The sequence below is a fragment of the Coffea eugenioides genome, chromosome 4 (assembly GCF_003713205.1).
Source record: "Coffea eugenioides isolate CCC68of chromosome 4, Ceug_1.0, whole genome shotgun sequence".
In the NCBI taxonomy this organism is placed as follows: Eukaryota; Viridiplantae; Streptophyta; class Magnoliopsida; order Gentianales; family Rubiaceae; genus Coffea; species Coffea eugenioides.
The window spans coordinates 8,046,049-8,064,656 of NC_040038.1; the positions used below are offsets into that span (position 1 = coordinate 8,046,049).

The 18,608-nt window shown below is 34.4% G+C and overlaps 3 protein-coding genes across 3 annotated transcripts; 1 reads left to right on the plus strand and 2 right to left on the minus strand.

The window, feature by feature from the left end:
- Nucleotides 1–748: 748 nt before the first annotated feature.
- Nucleotides 749–6,669, plus strand: LOC113768931 (codeine O-demethylase-like). Its single transcript, XM_027313432.1, has 6 exons — nucleotides 749–967; nucleotides 1,533–1,777; nucleotides 2,020–2,350; nucleotides 3,140–3,288; nucleotides 5,386–5,713; nucleotides 6,427–6,669. The coding sequence occupies exons 1-6, from the start codon at nucleotides 749–751 to the stop codon at nucleotides 6,667–6,669; spliced, it is 1,515 nt and encodes a 504-aa protein (XP_027169233.1).
- A 1,966-nt stretch (nucleotides 6,670–8,635) lies between these two features.
- On the minus strand, nucleotides 8,636–10,957 carry LOC113768932. Its single transcript, XM_027313433.1, has 7 exons — nucleotides 10,720–10,957; nucleotides 10,224–10,486; nucleotides 9,934–10,137; nucleotides 9,537–9,638; nucleotides 9,071–9,448; nucleotides 8,747–8,983; nucleotides 8,636–8,656 (listed from the first exon to the last, which is right to left on the minus strand). Exons 1-7 carry the CDS (start codon nucleotides 10,955–10,957, stop codon nucleotides 8,636–8,638), a joined length of 1,443 nt encoding a protein of 480 aa, XP_027169234.1.
- A 5,220-nt stretch (nucleotides 10,958–16,177) lies between these two features.
- Nucleotides 16,178–18,042, minus strand: LOC113768933. The gene is made up of 2 exons (XM_027313434.1): nucleotides 16,899–18,042; nucleotides 16,178–16,803 (listed from the first exon to the last, which is right to left on the minus strand). Exons 1-2 carry the CDS (start codon nucleotides 18,040–18,042, stop codon nucleotides 16,178–16,180), a joined length of 1,770 nt encoding a protein of 589 aa, XP_027169235.1.
- Between the last annotated feature and the right edge of the window lie 566 nt (nucleotides 18,043–18,608).

Here is an 18,608-nt window from a genome sequence, read left to right on the forward strand (position 1 = left end):
CATTTCGGAAAACAACTTCAGTAAGTTTGGAAGGGAAGTTGTTTTCCATAAGAGGAGTGAAAATATTTTACATAGGAAAATATTTTCAGTAACTTTTGTGCAATCAAACACGGGAAATTAGGAAAATATTTTCCTGGAAAACATTTTTACCCGAAACAAACGGACCCTAAGTATGATTAAACCATCATATATAAGTAGCAAAATTTCGATAAATGCATGTAGACCAAAAATTTTCTGGAATTGTAGTTGGTTAATTTCTTGTTCCGAGTCAATTGCAGCTGATATTAAGGTCGGTCATGAGTGCAGCAAAATTAATTGAGGCATATTATTAGCAAAAAGAATTAGCTAAGTGCAAGCTAGCTTTGTCCGCTTTATAGATTGTCCATCGGTAGTTTTTCGCCATGGATATTCTGTTCCTTAGCTATTTTAATTGGTAGGTTTATTTCTAGAAGACGTTGTACCTTTTGTTTAACACATATATTATTTTTATTAGTGTAAGTTAAAGATTTCGAATTCGACATTTTTCGATTATGCTTCCACTCTTCTCCGTGCCATCCAACCTTTTATTTAATATCTATCAAGTTGGCAAAAAATATTTCAAGCTCATTTTATTTTGTTCTTGATTAGGTGAGAGTAGGTGAAGGTACTGAACCAAAGAATCTTTAAAACAACTCATCACTCAATTTAATTAAGATGTGACTTGTCTATTTATTCGAGCCAATCAAGAAACTTGTTTGGCAAAGAAACAATGGCTGATGCACTAAAACCTGATGAATTGGCCATCAATTCCAATGTCTTCCCCCAAAAACCTACCATCAAAGGCATTGAAAGCATCAATAATGCCACCTTTCCACTTTTGCAGATTCCAATTGTCAACATTGGCATTCTTAATTCTTCTCTTTCATCTGAAGTGGAGGTGGAACTAAGGAAACTGTGCTCAGCTCTGGGTTCATCTGGTTATTTTCAGGTTCATTCCAGCATCAATCTAGCCCTCTAGATTAGTGCTGAGAACATTATTTTTCCTTATGTATTCCTAGTTTCCAATTTTTTTTTCCTTTTCATTTTACATAAACATAATTGATCCCAGGTGTGCTATCCCTACAGGATGGGAGTCTGAACTGTTATTAGAGCAATTGCATAGGATTATTCATGGTGGAGATTCCACTGATCGATAAATTTCTGCAAGTACACATGGTCGATCGTAGTATAAAATCACTTGAAATATTCTAGCAGTCGAACCTTTAGGAACGAGCAATTGCACAGTATTATTCTTGGTGAAGATTTCACCATTTCAAAAAACAATGCCGATATTAAAGCATACATAGAATTTGAATATCTAGTAGGTCCTGTAGATAAACACTACAAACTATTGCCATTTATAGTTATCGTTTCTACATTGGTTTAGTAGCTATATTTATTATTTGATTATTTACGCCATCTCATGCAATTGGTATTCTCAATTAGCAGGCTGGAAAATAGTTTGGTCACATTACAAGTAAATTAATTCTCTTTTATTATTCTTTTAACTTTAGGCAATTAATCATGGAATGAGTACTTCATTCCTAGATGAAGTGCTGGAAATCACAAGAGCATTCTTTAACCTTCCATTGGAGGAGAAACAGAAATATCCCAGAGTTTCCATTGAATTGGAGGGTTATGGGAATAACACTCACAAAAACTATCAAACCCTTGGATGGAATGAACGGCTCCATCTTAATGTGCTCCCTGAAACTGCCAGGAACTCTGGAAAATGGCCACAAAGTCCTGAAAATTTCAGGTTAAGTTTACACATTTTTAGACAGAAAGAATTGTTTCCCATAGTTTGTGTTCCGTATGTATGTCCCCCAATTCTCCTGGAAAATTTCAATTGTCCTTATTTAAAAGGTGTCTCAATTCTTAATATTTAAAATAAAAATATAATTTCTTGAAATATCCATCTAGTATTATGAGGTTCATTAAACAAAATCCTTGTGTTAGTCAAATTCTTGATGTTACAAGAACTTTTAACTCAATTTGTAGGAGGGTTTTGCTTGAATACACAGAAAAACTGAGGGTGATGAATGAAATCATTCTTAAAGCTATGGCAAAGTCACTAAACTTGGAGGAGAATTGTTTGCTGAATCAATTTGGAGAAAATCCACGAGCTGTGTTCGGTTTTAATTTCTATCCACCATGTCCATTGATGCCGGATGTTTTTTATGCTGCCACGCCCCATTCAGATGCGTCTATGACTAGCTTTATCTTGCAAGATAAAGAAGTGGAAGGCCTTCAAGTCTTGAAAAATAACCAGTGGCATAGAACTCCGCTTACTCCGGATGCCATTGTCGTCAATGTTGGTGATCAAGTTGAGGTAACTAGATCTTTTGTTTTTTTTTTCGCCATATGCTGTTTGCTTGTTCACTTTTGAATTAAACAAAGTCCAAGAAAAAAATTTACCCCAAAAAAAGAAAACTCGGATTGTGTCTTAGCCAAAAAATTTAGCTACGTAGCTTAGTAATCCTAGAAGTACACAAGTTTCATATTAAGTTGCAATCGTCATTTTTTCAAGTGGTAAGTTGCATCAAATTTGTTCCAAAGATCCAGTTTCATGGGTAGGAACATTATTCTTGTCCTTGAGGTCTCTGGAACTCCTAAATTCTCTTCTTTTTTGCTTTTTTCTTATAAGATTTAGATTCTCATCTTGAACCGAAAAAATAAAGAAAAGAATTGCTTGGAGTCTCTTCTTGAACGAAAAACATTAAAAAAAAAAATTTGCTTGGTGTCTTACCTTAAAATGAACAAAGAAAGAAAAGAAATTTCCATCTGGCTTCCTTACGATGTCCAGATAACATATACATCCCCGTAGTAACTAAAACGTCAACGACATCATTGTTAAACTTTGCAGTTATATTTTATTTTACCAATGTATTGCGAAAGACCTCTTCAATAGTAGCAAAAGAGATGAATTTTGAAATTTGGTCATTTCCCATTATACAAAGTAGGACGAGAGATTTGTTTAATTCATGAAGTGAGACTTCAGCTGTAATTACGAAAACGTCGTTGTAGATCTACATAATTTGACATCTTCTCCAATCAACGCAGTTTTATCCATTTTCTAGGCGATTTTTAGTTTTCAACTTCTGTTCTATTTGATTTGCAGATAATGAGTAATGGGATATTTAGAAGTCCAGTCCACAGAGTTCCAACAAACAACAAAAGGGAGAGAATATCTCTTGCCGTTTTCTTTGGTCCTGAACCTTCGATCGAAATCAAACCAGCGGAGGGACTCATTGATGATAAAAATCCGAGGTTGTACAAGAATGTCATAGATTATCCTCAACATTATAGAGAGAACATTCAACATGGGATCACAAGCCCTTTAGATGCTTTGAAAATTTGACACTGTTGAGATGAAGATTACGTGACAGGAAAATGAGTCTTGAATGTGGATTGTTTCATGCAGGACTGTGTTCTTTTCTGGTTGTGAATTCCTTTGGGTTAGGCAAAGGAAAACTCTCATGCAATAATTAAATTCTTTTATACCATTTTATATTATGCCATTATGTCTTTAATTAGCTAATATTGTCTCTCCTTATTTTTTTTGTTTCAAAATTATGCAAGAATAACTTGATTTTTGGGGCAAGAGGTAGGTTGGATGGTACTAAGGGTAGAAGTATAAGTGAGAGATCTTGAGTTTGAATTTTGAACCCTTCATATTACACTAAAAAAAATAAAAATAACCTGATTTTGTTTTGATTAAAGAGCATAAAAGAAAAGATAATATCAATTTCATTCCTTATAATTGTAACTTACCAAATTGCCTGAAGGTTGAGATTTGTCAAAAATATAACCCTAAAAGTTGAGTTGCAAATAATGGGTGAGAGGGGATATGATTAATTTTTGACAAATAAATACTCCAGATTTTCAAAATAGCTTTAATTCTTAATGTGTATGTGTACATATACTTTTCCTATTCCATACGAATAGGGATACTGAAACTAGGAACTGGACAGTCAAACACAGAGACACAAAAATGTATACATATACACACACACACGTGCATATGCATAGAAATCTTTCGTCTTTTATCTTCCACAGTTCATGTCACATAAATGGTCTCAAAAAAATCTTTAAAGAGTCGAACTCTTTTGTGTTACTTCAATTCTTCTAGAGTAAAAAAGATTTGTTACACAGATTTTCAAACAGAGTTGGTCGACGTCAATTTTCACTACATCAAAATAATGATTCTGCAAATGCAATTAGTAATTGTGTCACAAGCATGTTTACTTACTGATTTACTTATACAAGAATTCAGAAGCTTTAGCTAATAACTGATAAAGCGACATAAAAATTAGGGTTGATCACATTTAATCCCCTTAAGGTATAACCCATTTTTCAGTTTACCCCCTAACCTTTAATTTTGCTCACTTAACCCCCTATAGGACAAAATTGCTCTTGCATTATTTTGACTTTTCATTTACTTTGTTTTCCTTTCTTTTATTTCTTTTTCTCTTTCTTCTTTATTTAATTCTTCCTCTTTTCCACAAAAATCTTCACATTAATGATTGAAATTAAAAAAGATGAATTGTAAAGATCTATTTTCTCCTTTAATGATTAAAAAAATATTCAAATCACTTTCCTAAAATACAATATTTTTAGCCTTTCAATTCTTTTAATTTTGGATTTTCCTCTTTCCTTTCTAGTTTCTTATTTTATTCCCAAGAAAATATCTTAAGATGAAATTGTGACCTGATTAATAATAATCATTAATTGAAATTTGTGACACATGGCATCATACAAAAAATCAAAATTAGTTTTTGATGCCTTTAAACCTTCACCCAGAAATATGCAATTACAAACTCAAAACAAAAATTTTAGTTGAAATGAAATTTTCTATTGGGAAGGATGAAAGAGAGAAGAAAGAGAAAAAGAAATAAAAGAAATGAAAACAATTTCGTCTTATGATATTTTCTTGAGAATAAAATGAGAAACTGGAAAGGAAAGAGGAAAACCCAAAATTAAAAGAATTGAAAGACTAAAAAAATTGTATTTTAGGAAAGTGATTTGAATATTTTTTTAATCATTTAAGGAGAAGATAGATCTTTACAATTCCTCTTTTATAATTTCAATCATTAAGGTGAAGATTTTTGTGGGAAAGATGAAGAATTAAATAGAGAAGGAAGAGAAAAAGAAATAAAAGAAAGGAAAACAAGGTAAATAAAAAGTCAAAATAATGCAAGGGCAATTTTGTCCTATAGGGGGTTAAGTGAACAAAATTTAAGGTTAGGGGGTAAACTGAAAAATGGGTTATACTTTAAGGGGATTAAATGTGATTAACCCTTAAACAAAATCCTTGTGTTGGTCAAATTCTTGATGTTACAAGAACTTTTGTGACTCGATTTGTAGGAGGGTTTTGCTTGAGTACACAGAAAAACTGAGGGTGTTGAATGAAATCATTCTTAAAGCTATGGCAAAGTCACTAAACTTGGATGAGAATTGTTTTCTGCATCAATTTGGAGGAAATCCGAGATTGCTTTCGACTTTTAATTTCTATCCTCCATGTCCATGGCCGGATGTTTTAGATGCCAACAAGCCCCATGCAGATCCGTCTGGGATTACCCTTATCTTGCAAGATGATGAAGTGGAAGGCCTTCAAGTCTTGAAAAAAAATCAGTGGCATAGAACTCCGCTAACTCCAGATGCCATTGTCGTCAATGGTGGTGATCAAGTTGAGGTGACTACATCCTTTTTCTTTTACCATATATGTTTGTTTGTGTACTTTTTAATTAAACAAAGCTAACAAAAAAAAATCCCCAAAAAAAAATAAAAAAATAAAACTTGATAGGTCATTAGCTACACGTAACTTGACAAACTAAAGAAGCACACAAGTTTCATAAGAAGTCGCAATCATCATGTTTTAAGGGGTAAATTGCATCGGGCCCTGAAAAATCAATTTAACTTCAAGCTTGTCCTAAACAATCAATTTAACTAGTAGAAATATTAGTTAGATGACCGTAAAATCTTAGGTTCAACTTTTAAATTCTCTCATTTCTTCCTCGTATATAAGGTTTGAGGTCTCAGTTAGAATCCCCCTGTCCCTGCCACCAAAAAAAAAAAAAAAAAGTCATATTCCTCTGCAGCAACTAAAACGTAAATGACCTCATTTGTTAAGCTCTATAGTTATATATGCTTCATCTCCATTCATGTAATTTCAAAGATCTCTTCTATCTTAGCAAAAAGAAGCAAATTGTGAAGTTGATCATGTCCCCTCATACAAAGCATGATAAGGAATATGTTTAATTACTTGATAGGTATTGAGATTATTGTACTTATGAAAAATGTCATTGGTAGTTAGAATAATTTGCCTTTTTTTCCAATTAAAATCAACAGTTTTATCTATTTTCTAGGTGATTCTTATTTCTAACTTCGATTTTATTTGATTTGCAGATAATGAGTAACGGCGTATTCAAAAGTCCAATACATAGAGTTCCCACAAACAACAAAAGGGAGAGAATATCGCTAGCTTTTTTCTTTTGTCCTGAACCTTCGTCCGGTGAAATCAAACCCGCGGAGGGACTCATTGATGACAAAAATCCGAGATTGTACAAGAATGTCATAGATTATCTTCGACACTTTAGAGAGAACATTCAACATAGGATCGCAAGGCCTTTAGATGCTTTGAAAATTTGACACTGTTGAGATGAAGATTATGTGACAGGAAAATGAGTCTTGAATGTGGATTACTTCATGCAGGATTGTGTTGTTTTCTGGCGTTGAATTCCTTTGGTTTAGGTAAAGGAAAATTATCATGCAATAATTAAATTCTTTTATACCATTTTATATTATACCATTATGTCTTTAATTAGCTAATATTATCTCTCCTTATTTTTTTCTTTCAAAATTATACATTAATAACTTGATTTTGTTTTGATTAAAGATAAAAGAAAAGATAACATTAATTGCATCCTTAATAATTGTAACTTACCAAATTGCCTGAAGGTTGATATTTGACAAAAGTATAAAACTAAGTTGAGTTGCAAATAATAGATGAGAAATGATATGATTAATTGTTGAGAAATAAATACTCCAGATTTTTCAACTTAGCTTTAATTCTTATGAGTATGTGTAAATATAATTTTCCTTTTCGAAATGAATGTGGATTCTGAAAATAGGAAGTAGTCCAACTTATGGACAATCAAACACAGGCTGAAAAATGCTCAGATATACACAGACATACATATGCATAGAAATCTATTTTCTTTTTATCTTCTAAAGCTCATGTCACAAAAATGGAGTCAAACTCTTTGGTGTTGTTCAATTCCCATTGAGTTATAAAAAAAATATTTGTTATGCAGATTTTCAAACGGAGTTTGTTAACGTCAATCTTCACTATTTCAAAATAATGATTCAGCAAATGTAATTTGTATTCATGCCACAAGTTTTTTTTTTTTTTTTTTTGGGGATTGCTTATACAAGAATTCGAAAGCCTTAGCTTTTTCTTTTTTATTTTTTTTCCTAACAAGAGAGGGATGAGAGTTTAGAAGCAGGGAGAGGGATGAGTTGTTCTTAATTGTAGATATACCAAGGGAAGGACGATTAAGCCAAACCATGTCTTTGATTCGTGCTGGAGTTCCAACCGAGGGTGATACCTCTGGGATTGGTTTTGGTGGAAATGGTTGACAAGAATGGGCTCCTATTTTTCTGATGACTTCGCCCTGATATTCCATATGAACAATTACAAGTTTCTGAGCTACTTTTGATATCGGATAATCGCAGACAATTTGTTAATACAGCCGGACACAGACTTTTGAAATGTGATATTTGTCCCAAGTTCGCCACAGATGTAATATCATGGAGCCGCACTACAACAAAAATGGCCTTTAGCGGCATTTACAGGTGTCAGTATAGATAATCTAACCTGACACTTTATCTATCCTCACACCTAGGGCGAGTGTTGTCCCTTCCAATGTGGGGATAGTCTCAAATCATTAGCAGCATTCAAATGTGTCAGGAAAACCATGCTACTATAGCATTCCCTCTGCCAACAAAAACTTTTTTTTGTGATAATCGAAAGTGTCTGTATAGCATTAGGACATCAGTAGCGGATCAGCAGGATATCCAATTTATGAAGGCATCTTGAGTTGTCTTAATATATGGCTTTAAGGACACGTAGCCATGTGAATTTACACTGCTTTGGACGACATGCCCATTTGTCATTAGTGTTTTTCGAAGCTAAGCTATGCTGACACTTTTAATTGCCAAGAGTTTTTTCCCTGTTTTATTTTTTTTTTATATGGAAGCAACCTGCAATTAGTCCTCCCTGCTGTACATTCCATCAACCAGAATCCCAAGGGACTTGTAAAATTATCCCAAAGAGCAAAATGCATATAGCAATTTAAAAGAAGAAGTCAATACTCAAATATATTTCATTAAATTAAAAGTGGATAACAAGTACTAAAATCGCAAACAAGTGCTAATTAAAAGCAAGTACTAAAATTCCAAACCAGTACCAAAAGATTGTCATTTACAATAACTTGAAAGACTTTCTTGTGCACAAACTAAAAGACTCTCATCCCTAACAAGTTGAAAGAAGTAGAAGTAGCTTCCAAACTTTCCATTTTATTGAGAGTCCTCAGTCATAACCATGAAGTCCCCATCATTCTTCAGCTGTTTCCACCTGTGCACAAAGACCAAGGGGATCATTAGATCATCATAGCTAGAACTAAAATTCCAGAAAATCTGCAATGTATTTAAGTGCATATCTCACCAAATGACAAGGCCAAGCAACTGGTGCACCAAGTGCATCTTGAATTGTTTGCTGCAAATCATACGGTCTAATCAATTGCTCATGTGGACTCATTGCAACTTGTATCTGTATTTCACACCAGTTTGGCCCAAGAGCTTGTCCCCCGACCTCATCCAATGGATTCAGACTCCGTAAATATCCCTTTGCCACGATTTTTGTTGGGTCAAACAAACTTTTTAGTGAAACCATATTCCCTACCTAGTAAAGATCCAACAAGTACAAGAATCAAACTCATGCCAAATTCCAGATTACAAATGTGAAAGTTTAAAAGTTGTAAATACTTACTCGAATAGGTCGCGTGGCTCGCGATGGAGTTTGGCTTGACACATTGTTAGATGATGATGAAGGATGTCTCGGGCTGTCAATTGGAGAGCCCCTTCCATGTTGAACTAAAACCATTTTCTTCAAGCTGGCTATTTCATCATCTTGTCGCTGAAGCCTTTCCTCCAAACGGACCAATGTTGACTGTTGTTGAACACTTATACGGTAACATGTGTTATGACTAGGAATGTCTTCCCATAAGTCCGTTGGATTCACACCGTCACTAAACAAGCGAACATGACCATGTTTGTCTTGCCCAACCACCTGGGCAAATATATCATTGCGACCAACTGGATCTTGCGACTCCGATGGAAGCTGATTTTTCAGCTCATTCATTTTTTTCTACATAATAAAGGAAAACACTTGTTATTGCAAAAGCCTGTCTGAAAACAATGGTAGAATTTATAGGCTTGTGTTCTCAGATCCTTACCAAATTCTCAGCAACTATGATACTTGATGGAGTTCCATCGGCATGGGTATAAAACTTATTGAACATTTCTACTCTAGTAGGAGGTCTTCCCAACTGTTTGACCTATAAGAAATTGAATTTTTTTAATTATAATTTTAGTATTTAGCATATAATTAAAAAACAAGCTAACATAATGAAACATGTACGAGTTAAAAAAATAGCAACTAAAAAAAGGATGAGATATCACCAAGTGGTTCCGAAGATGAGCAAATGACTTTTTTCCAGTTGTGTGGTTCATCTTCTTCTCCCCTCTAGCTTTCTTGTTCCTCTCACTTAGTTTCTAAATTTCAAAATCAAAAGCAAGATTACAGCATTGAATAAACACAACTTTATGAAGAATGTTGTAGCTGATTTGTACCTTTGCTTCTTCACTTTTCCAATAAACCCAAAGTTTGATCCATTGCTCTTCCCGTACCCTTATGTCCTTTTGAAACCGAGCTTCAGCATTTGGCACGGCAGGATCAAAATATGTAGCCTTTAAATCTGCCTTCCAGCTTCTCCATTTTTTGCCAATAGATCTTAAGGTCCAAGCTTCTAGTCCCATAGGCAAAGCAAACCTTTCCTGAAACGTAGTTAGGAACTAGAAAATCAACATAACTTCACAGTAATTTTTGTAGAAAGCATACATAATACAAAAGCTACCATTACCTTTATCACTTCTAACATGTCCATTTTAAGTTTCCTTGGCATCTTAAGCCAACTTTCAACATCTATTGGACAATACATACCATTCCTAGCCAAACTGCCCAAGAATTCAGAAAAAGAGGTTTTCTCACTTATTGGGATCCCATTGTCATCGAGTTTAATCTCAATCCGTGGAAAGTCCTTAGGCCGACCCCAAATTTCTTTCATAAATGTAGGGCCTCGGGTTTTCTGATGTACTTCACTTGAATCATTTGTAGTTTCTTTTCCTGTATTAAATAAGAAAAGGGTGCAAGTTATGAACATAAAAAATGCACTTCTGGAATTGGTTCAAACAGTTAGTAATACCTGCATCGTCCGAGTTGCATGACATGAAGGTGGTGTCATTGGAATGTTGACCTTGAGAATCCTGATTTGGATTTTTTTTCAGTTGGTACGTGCCTTGTTCCAAGTGGAGATTGTTGAATTGGAGAGTTCTGGCACTGCTCATGCGACTGTGAACCTCCATCAGCTTGTTGAGTAACTTGGTCACCTGATTCATGCATTATTCCCAATGTAGAATTCTGGATTGGAGATTGAGGTGCCCGAGCAGCTTCTCCTTGAACTTGTTCAATTACATTTTCATGGCTTGTTCCAAGTGGAGGCTGCTGCCTTGTTTCATGACATGAGGGAGGTTGCTCAATTGGTTCATCTCTCAATCCATTGGCAGTGCGCTTACATTTTCGACCTCCACGGGCCATACCTGCATAATTCACCATTTATTTGATACCAGGTCCACCACCATATATATATTTTTTTGGGGGAAGAAAGGGACAAATGTAAATGTGTAGCCTTTATTGAAGCAGACACTCTACCTATAGCAGTGCATCAATCTGGGATAATGGATAAAGTATACAAACTAAAATTAATGAACAAGTTATCTTGACTACAGCGTACACTGCAAGCCGAGCTCAAGCATACTTTTATTGAACTAATTTTGAGTTGCAACGAATATTATTGAATCTATTGTATATCAAACTCGGGCAGTTTGCTTCTAATTATATTTGAAAAACCTTTTTGCTTATAAATCAGAACTTGAAAACAGCTTTAAGAACTTGAAGATTACAGTTGGGTAAATTTGACGAAACCCACAAATCAATTCTCAAAATCCTAATACTATCATCTCTATCAACAAAATGTTCTCACGTCACAAGGTCTGCTCAGGTCATGTAGTTCCATTTGAGAGGTTACTAAAAAGTTCCCATGGAAAGTAAAAACAGAGCAGAACCAAAAGAAGTCCATCATTCATGGGGAAACCCCCTACTTGCTCAAATCAAGCAGTCCAGCACACAATCATTTGCTGGTGAAAAACAAAACTAACATAATAGGCATTTTAGAACCCAATATCTACCAAGTACTAGCAAAGACACTTACAATTTTCAACAATCATACTAGAATCCAAAGCTATCATTTTCATTTGTGACTACAAATTTCCTCATAAACAATCAGCACCAACAATTTAGAAGTCCAGGATTCATGAGGAAAAAAACTTTGGAAATTTACTCTTTAAAGTTGTAACAGAAAGCAACTGACAATACACAACACTATGTCGCATTCGACAGCTCTCACAAGCCACATTGTCCTAATCTGACAAGAAAGAAGAACAGATAGCATTTCTACCAGGCTTTCGACCTATGCAACTAGAAATGTGCTTCTCAGAAACGAAGAAGGAGGTTGTCAGAAATGGGAATCGAACAACCTAAATTAGACAGATGTCTACCATGCAATGCAAAATTAGACACAAAATACTGAAATTACCTCAAACTATGGCTTGAATCCCTAACTTCTTAGTTTCCCCAAGCTTAAAGATCTGAACTTCAGCTTTCACCCAAGCTTTGAAGCCCTAATTTCTCATTCCTTGCCACCAAGCCAATGCAACAGCCGAATTAGGGATTTTCATGGTGCAAGCTCAACAAAGTTACCTAAATGGGTTCGAGTTCATGGACGGGTTTATCCAAATTGGTGGTGCGAGCTTGAAACAGAGAGAGAGGGCAAAGGGAAGGGACAACGAGAGAGGGAGAAGATGTCTGAAATAAAGGCGGTACTAATGACGCCAAAGTAAATTAGTCAAGCCTCTTGAATTTTTCAATTTGCCGCGCTAATTTTTATGTGTTTGGGCAAGATTTTGTTAAAGCTACATAACAACTAAAAATGTTATTACAGCTATATACAATATAATATAACAACTACAAAAATAACAACTTAAAATTTTGTTAAAGCTATATAACAAGTAAAAATTTTGTTAAAGCTATACACAATATAGTGTAACAACTAAAAATATCTTAAATTAAAAATTTTGTGAAGCTAACAAAAAACATGAATTTAATCAAAATGTTTTCGGTACCCAATTTATTTTATGCTACTAGCAATTATGTACGGCTTGTAGTCTAACAAGCCGTTAGAAGGATCGAATTAGTTTATGGAACATAAAAATAAACTTGTGAATACATGAACTTTCCACTGATAAATGTTAGGATTAGAATTGATTGAACATATATATATTCAATATTTTCAATTCCAAAGCAATTGTCGTTCAACTTTGTGTTTATTATAAGCTATTAAACACTTAGAAGATCTTAAATTTGAACATTTCACTGCAATTGCCGTGTAACTTTGCGTTAATTAGAAGCAATTAAACACTTAGAATATTCAATGTTTTCAATTCCAAAGCAATTGCCGTTCAACTTTGTGTTAATTAGAAGCAATTAAACTAGAATTCGGGTTGTCCGAATTCATATATTTCGAATTTGGTTCGAATTCGGTAATGGAGTTTATAAATTTTATATTATATAATATTATATTATATAATAAATTTTATATTAAACACTTAGAATATTCAATGTTTTCAATTCCAAAGCAATTGCCGTGTAACTTTGCGTTAATTAGAAGCAATTAAACACTTAGAATATTCAATGTTTTCAATTCCAAAGCAATTGCCGTTCAACTTTGTGTTAATTAGAAGCAATTAAACTAGAATTTGGGTTGTCGAATTCATATATTTCGAATTTGGTTCGAATTCGGTAATGGAGTTTATAAATTTTATATTATATTATATTATATTATAAATTTTATATTAAACACTTAGAATATTCAATGTTTTCAATTCCAAAGCAATTGCCGTGTAACTTTGCATTAATTAGAAGCAATTAAACACTTAGAATATTCAATGTTTTCAATTCCAAAGCAATTGCCGTTCAACTTTGTGTTAATTAGAAGCTATTAAACACTTACAAGATCTTAAATTTGAACTTTCCACTAATAAACGTTAAATTAGTGGAAAGTTTGATGGTCAATCCAAAATTTCGACAAAATCGATTAAACTCTCCCAAAGATCAGTTATGGAGTGGACATATATGCAATAACAATCCAAGTCCGGAATGATCGGTTCGGTCGATTCGACCGGTTCAATTGTGTCTCCAGTCTTGTTCAATGGTTAATCCAAAAATTCAATTAAACCGAACAACCTTCAATCAAAGATTAGTTATGGAGTATATATACAGAATATGCAATAACAATGTTTGATCAGTATGATCGGTTTGATCTATTCGATCGTGCTTGACCGGTTCGATCGTGTCTCCAGTCACTTTAATGGTTAATCCAAAATTTTGACTAAACCGATTAAATTCGATCAAACATCAGTTCGACCGGAAATTTAGAGAATTTCACTTTTTGAATTGTTATTTATTTAAAAAATAATTTTTCCATTGTATTAAAAAATTATTTAAGAAATTTAGCGATTAAAGTTTCAAATTATTTCTATTGATCAAAAATTAGAGAGGGGTGATTGGAAATCAAAAATTGGCCATAATACAATGATTCACTACATTAATATTACAGCTTACAATTAATGGAATTGCTTATAAAATAATGACCAGTATTTATCCAGCCCATTGGGCTCTTAAAATTAGTAATGGGTTGTTTTATGTTTGGTCTGAATTGATTTGCAAAAATTGCATTATATCTTACACTCAAAAGTTTAAAAAACAAAACAAAGAAATGATTATTGTAATTATCAAAAATAATAATAACAATTTTGTTAAAACATTTAACGAATCATAATCAAACTTGAAAGTGAATTTGATGGATAGCAATTTCCCATAACACAAAGGCATTTAGAGATTGCACAGAACATTTCAATTGAGACCATGTATGGTGTACGGGCAGGTGCTTGAATAAACACCATGATCTGCAATTCCGCAAATTTGAAACCATATTTGTCCCTTCAAATTTAGTTTGATGTATACAATAATCAAACGAACCAAAACTCACAACCTTCAAGTAATTTTAGACCAACGAAATGTAGACAAGTAATTGCAGCCAGTAGTAGAGCCTTAGCAATTGAAACATATAACAAATAATTCTGGGCCAACAAGCTTAGCAACTATAAAAGATACTAAATCAGATTATATTGGGACAAATCAACTTCAATCCCAAGTCCATCCTCACGAACCCAACTAATTTCCTCATTTTCATTCTCAACAACAGGATTGCCAACATCACTTTGCAAATATGTCTCAACATCCATGGTTGTGCCCATGTTATATCCACCTCTTGCAGTGGTAGAGATAACAACTTGCCAATCCTTATCAGTTGGATCTTCCACATAAAAAACCTGTGATGCTTGTGAAGCGAGTATAAATGGCTCAACATGAGGCCTCACATTTGCAAAATTGACTACAGTAAACCCATCAGCATCTTGTTTCATTCTCGAACCATTTGATATCCAATCACATTTGAATAACACCACCCGATGACCTCCATAAATTAATTCAACAACATTTTTCAAGACGCCGAAGTAGACTAGTTCACTCAAAACTGGATTTTGATCCCTTATACTTGCAAAACTGGATGTTGTTGCATTGACTGTAACACCACTATTCTGCGTTTTTCTTTTCTTCTCAACTTCATTGGTGTGAAACCGAAATCCATTAACAACATACTTGTCATGTTGGATTCCAACAACATCTGGACCTTTAGCAAGGAACCTCAAGTCTCTCAACACCGAAACATTTTGAGGAAGTTCTAACTTGTCAATCTGTAAAAAAAAAAAAAGATGATAAAACTATATTTGAAGTCCTACAATTCAAATTGTACTTAATATTCAGAATTTTACGTACATGTTCAGCAAACCAACAAGCAAAATTTTCGCTGTGCAAGCGCTCTTTTAGATGCTGTGGAACTTGAGGATGCCATTCTTCTATCAATCTACGATGCTGCCTAGAAGTACATGAGTCAAAATTGTAATCATACATTGAATTCTACAATAAAATTTTAATGCATCAAGTTGTAGTTGAACTTACTCTATGTAAGGTGTGACAGCATCACAGTTAAATAAAATATACTGATGTGCTTTACTCAAGATATGAGCATCAAAAACTGTTGCCTTGCCCCTCCCCAAAGGATGTCCTGATTTAGAGAATATATCTAAACCCTCTTCAATTTCCTTATGTACTTCTTCATTTCTGCTTGGACGATTGAATTTTGTCTCAACATAGTCCGCAAGATACAACAAGCAAAAGTTTATGCATTCTTCTGCCAAGTAGCCTTGAGCAATCGAACCTTCAGGCCTACTTTTATTTCGAACATAAGATTTTAATGTTCCTAGGTACCTAAAGTATCATCATTCCAAACTCTCTGTTTAGTTCCACAAATCAAAGAAAGAAAAAAAGTAATAAACATTTAAGGCATAATTAGAATTACAAGCAGTACCTCTCTACAGGATACATCCAACGATAATACACCAGGCCACCTAATTTCACTTCAGTTGCCAAATGAATAGTTAAATGCACCATGACATCGAAGAATGTTGGTGGAAAGCATTTCTCAAGATCGCAGAGTATAACGGCAATTTCACTTTCCAAACGAACCACATCTTGAGGACAAATAACTTTAGAACAAAGCTGCCTGAAGTATCTACTCAATCAAATCAAAGGATAGCGCACTGATTTTGGCAAAGTCTTTCTCAAAGCTATAGGCATCAATTGCTGCATTAGAATATGATTATCATGACTTTTAAGCCCCGAAATTCTTGGTGGCTTTACTCGAACGCATCTTGAGATGTTAGCTGCATAACCATCTGGAACTTTCACTTTTTTTAGCACATTGCAAAACATAGTTTTCTGTTTTTTATCCATTGCAAAGGAAGATGGAGGTAAGTAAACCTTTCCAGGTTCTGTCTCAATGGGATGCAGCTCTTTTCTTATTCCCATTTCTCTCAAATCACGGCGGGAATTATAATGGTCCTTTGCTTTATCCTCAATATCCAGCAATGTCCCCCAAATATTTTCACAAACATTCTTCTCAATGTGCATGAAGTCAAGATTGTGTCTTAAGACATTATCTTTCCAATATGGCAAGTCAAAGAAAATACTCCTCTTTTTCCAATTGAAAGGCAGCTTCGGATTACCTTTCACAAGTTTTCCAAATTTAATTTGCAAGTCTCCCAATTCACTCACAATCATATCCCCGGTTTGCAATGGTGGTCGCTTTCCATGTTCTTCGGTGCCATCAAAGAATTGGGCTTGCTTTCTAAATTTATGCTTACTATCTAAGAATCTCCGATGACCATATAGCAATATTTGAAACTATGAGTCAACCGTCGTGCATGAGTGAACTTGTGACAAACAGGACAAGCATATTCACCTTTAGTGCTCCAGCCAGATAACATTGCATATCCAGGGAAATCACTAATGGTCCACAACAGAGCTGCATGCAATTGAAAATTTTCTTTTTGGGATGCATCATAAGTTTGAATGCCAAAATCCCACAATTCGGTCAATTCTTTAACTAGAGGCTGTAGATAAACATCAATATTATTCCCAGGAGAGGATGGTCCGGGTATTAACAAGGACAACATGAAGTACGGTTGCTTCATACACATCCACGGAGGTAAGTTATATGGTATTAAAACTACAGGCCAAGTACTGTGTGTAGAACTCATGTTGTTGAATGGATTAAACCCGTCAGATGCCAACCCCAATCTAACATTTCGACAATCCTTAGCAAATTCTGGATGTAGATGGTCAAAAGTTTGCCAAGCTGGAGAATCAGCTGGATGTCTCATACAACCATCTTTTGTACGTTTTTCCTCATGCCATCTCATTTGAGATGCAATTTTAGAAGACATAAATAGTCTTTGTAATCTAGATTTTAAAGGAAAATGCCACAATACTTTTTGAGGGATTTTTCTTTTTTCACTAGTTGGATCATTTTCTGAAGCAACCCACCTAAGCTCGTTACATGTTTCGCATGAAGTTCTTTTTTCAGCACTACCCCAATAAAGAGAACAATCATTAGGACATGCATCGATCTTTTCATAACCCAGCCCCAATGTATTCATCAATTTCTCAGCCTCATAGTAAGAAGAAGGCAAATTAGTCATGGCCTCCGAAAATGCTTCTCTCAACAACTCAACAAGCATATTAAAAATCTTGTTACTCATCTTACCAAGGCATTTTAGGTGAAGCAAACGAATAATGAAAGACAACTTCGAGAAATTTTTGCAACCACTGTACAAATCCTGTTGAGAATCATCAATCAATTTGTAAAATTTTTCAGCCTCTGAAACAGGAAAGTCCCCTTCTCTATTCAATTCATTTGTTCCATGTGGTATCCCAAATACATCATGGACCAAGTCTTGCATGTCATTAGTCCCATTTGAAACCCCAATTGATGTATTTTCAGAATTAGATGTGGCTTCATAGTAGTTTGAAAGTTCTCCATGTGCTATCCAATTATTATAACCCTTGATAAAGCCTACCACTTTCAAATGATCATATGCTTCCATTTTAGTCACACAAACACCCATGCTGCAATCTTTGCAAGGACACAAAATCAGTCCGTCACAACTTGATCTAGAAAATGCAAAGTTTAGAAACATTTGAAGTCCTGCCTCATACTTTTCACTTGTTCTTGGAAAATCCATCCAACTTTTATCCATACTTTTAATATAAATAAATGTCCTCCAACAAGCTTCCAAGAGCATGAAAACAACAACTACACATTAGTACTTAGAAAAGGCATAGGTTTATGACACGGTTAGACCGCCAGCAGATATTTATGAAGAAAAAGCATTCACCACAGAGAGACAGTGAAATGTGAAAGAAAGAAGAGAATCTATCTAGCTTTTTATTTTATACTCATAATCTTTTTTTGGTCCAAGGATTCTTTTAAGTTGCTATGACTATTCAGCTAATTGATCTAGAAACAGGACTAAATTGAGAAAAAAAAAACCCGTAAGGGTGCTATGTCATCCTGAACTGGGAGGGGTGGAAGTTCGAGTCAATCACACCTACATAATCAAATGGTACACCATTCGATCTCACCCATCTCAATAACGACATAATATTTGTT

Coding starts and splice junctions, on each gene's coding strand:
- LOC113768931 (XM_027313432.1), top strand. CDS start 749: ATGGCTGATGCACTAAAACCTGATGAATTGGCCATCAATTCCAATGTC. Junction 968..1,532: donor GTTCATCTGGTTATTTTCAG/GTTCATTCCAGC, acceptor TTTTAACTTTAG/GCAATTAATCATGGAATGAG. Junction 2,351..3,139: donor ATGTTGGTGATCAAGTTGAG/GTAACTAGATCT, acceptor TTTGATTTGCAG/ATAATGAGTAATGGGATATT.
- LOC113768933 (XM_027313434.1), bottom strand. CDS start 18,042: ATGGAAGCATATGATCATTTGAAAGTGGTAGGCTTTATCAAGGGTTAT. Junction 16,804..16,898: donor ATCTGGCTGGAGCACTAAAG/GTGAATATGCTT, acceptor GGAGATTCTTAG/ATAGTAAGCATAAATTTAGA.
- LOC113768932 (XM_027313433.1), bottom strand. CDS start 10,957: ATGGCCCGTGGAGGTCGAAAATGTAAGCGCACTGCCAATGGATTGAGA. Junction 9,639..9,933: donor GGAAAAGTGAAGAAGCAAAG/GTACAAATCAGC, acceptor AATTTCTTATAG/GTCAAACAGTTGGGAAGACC. Junction 8,984..9,070: donor GAGCCACGCGACCTATTCGA/GTAAGTATTTAC, acceptor GATCTTTACTAG/GTAGGGAATATGGTTTCACT.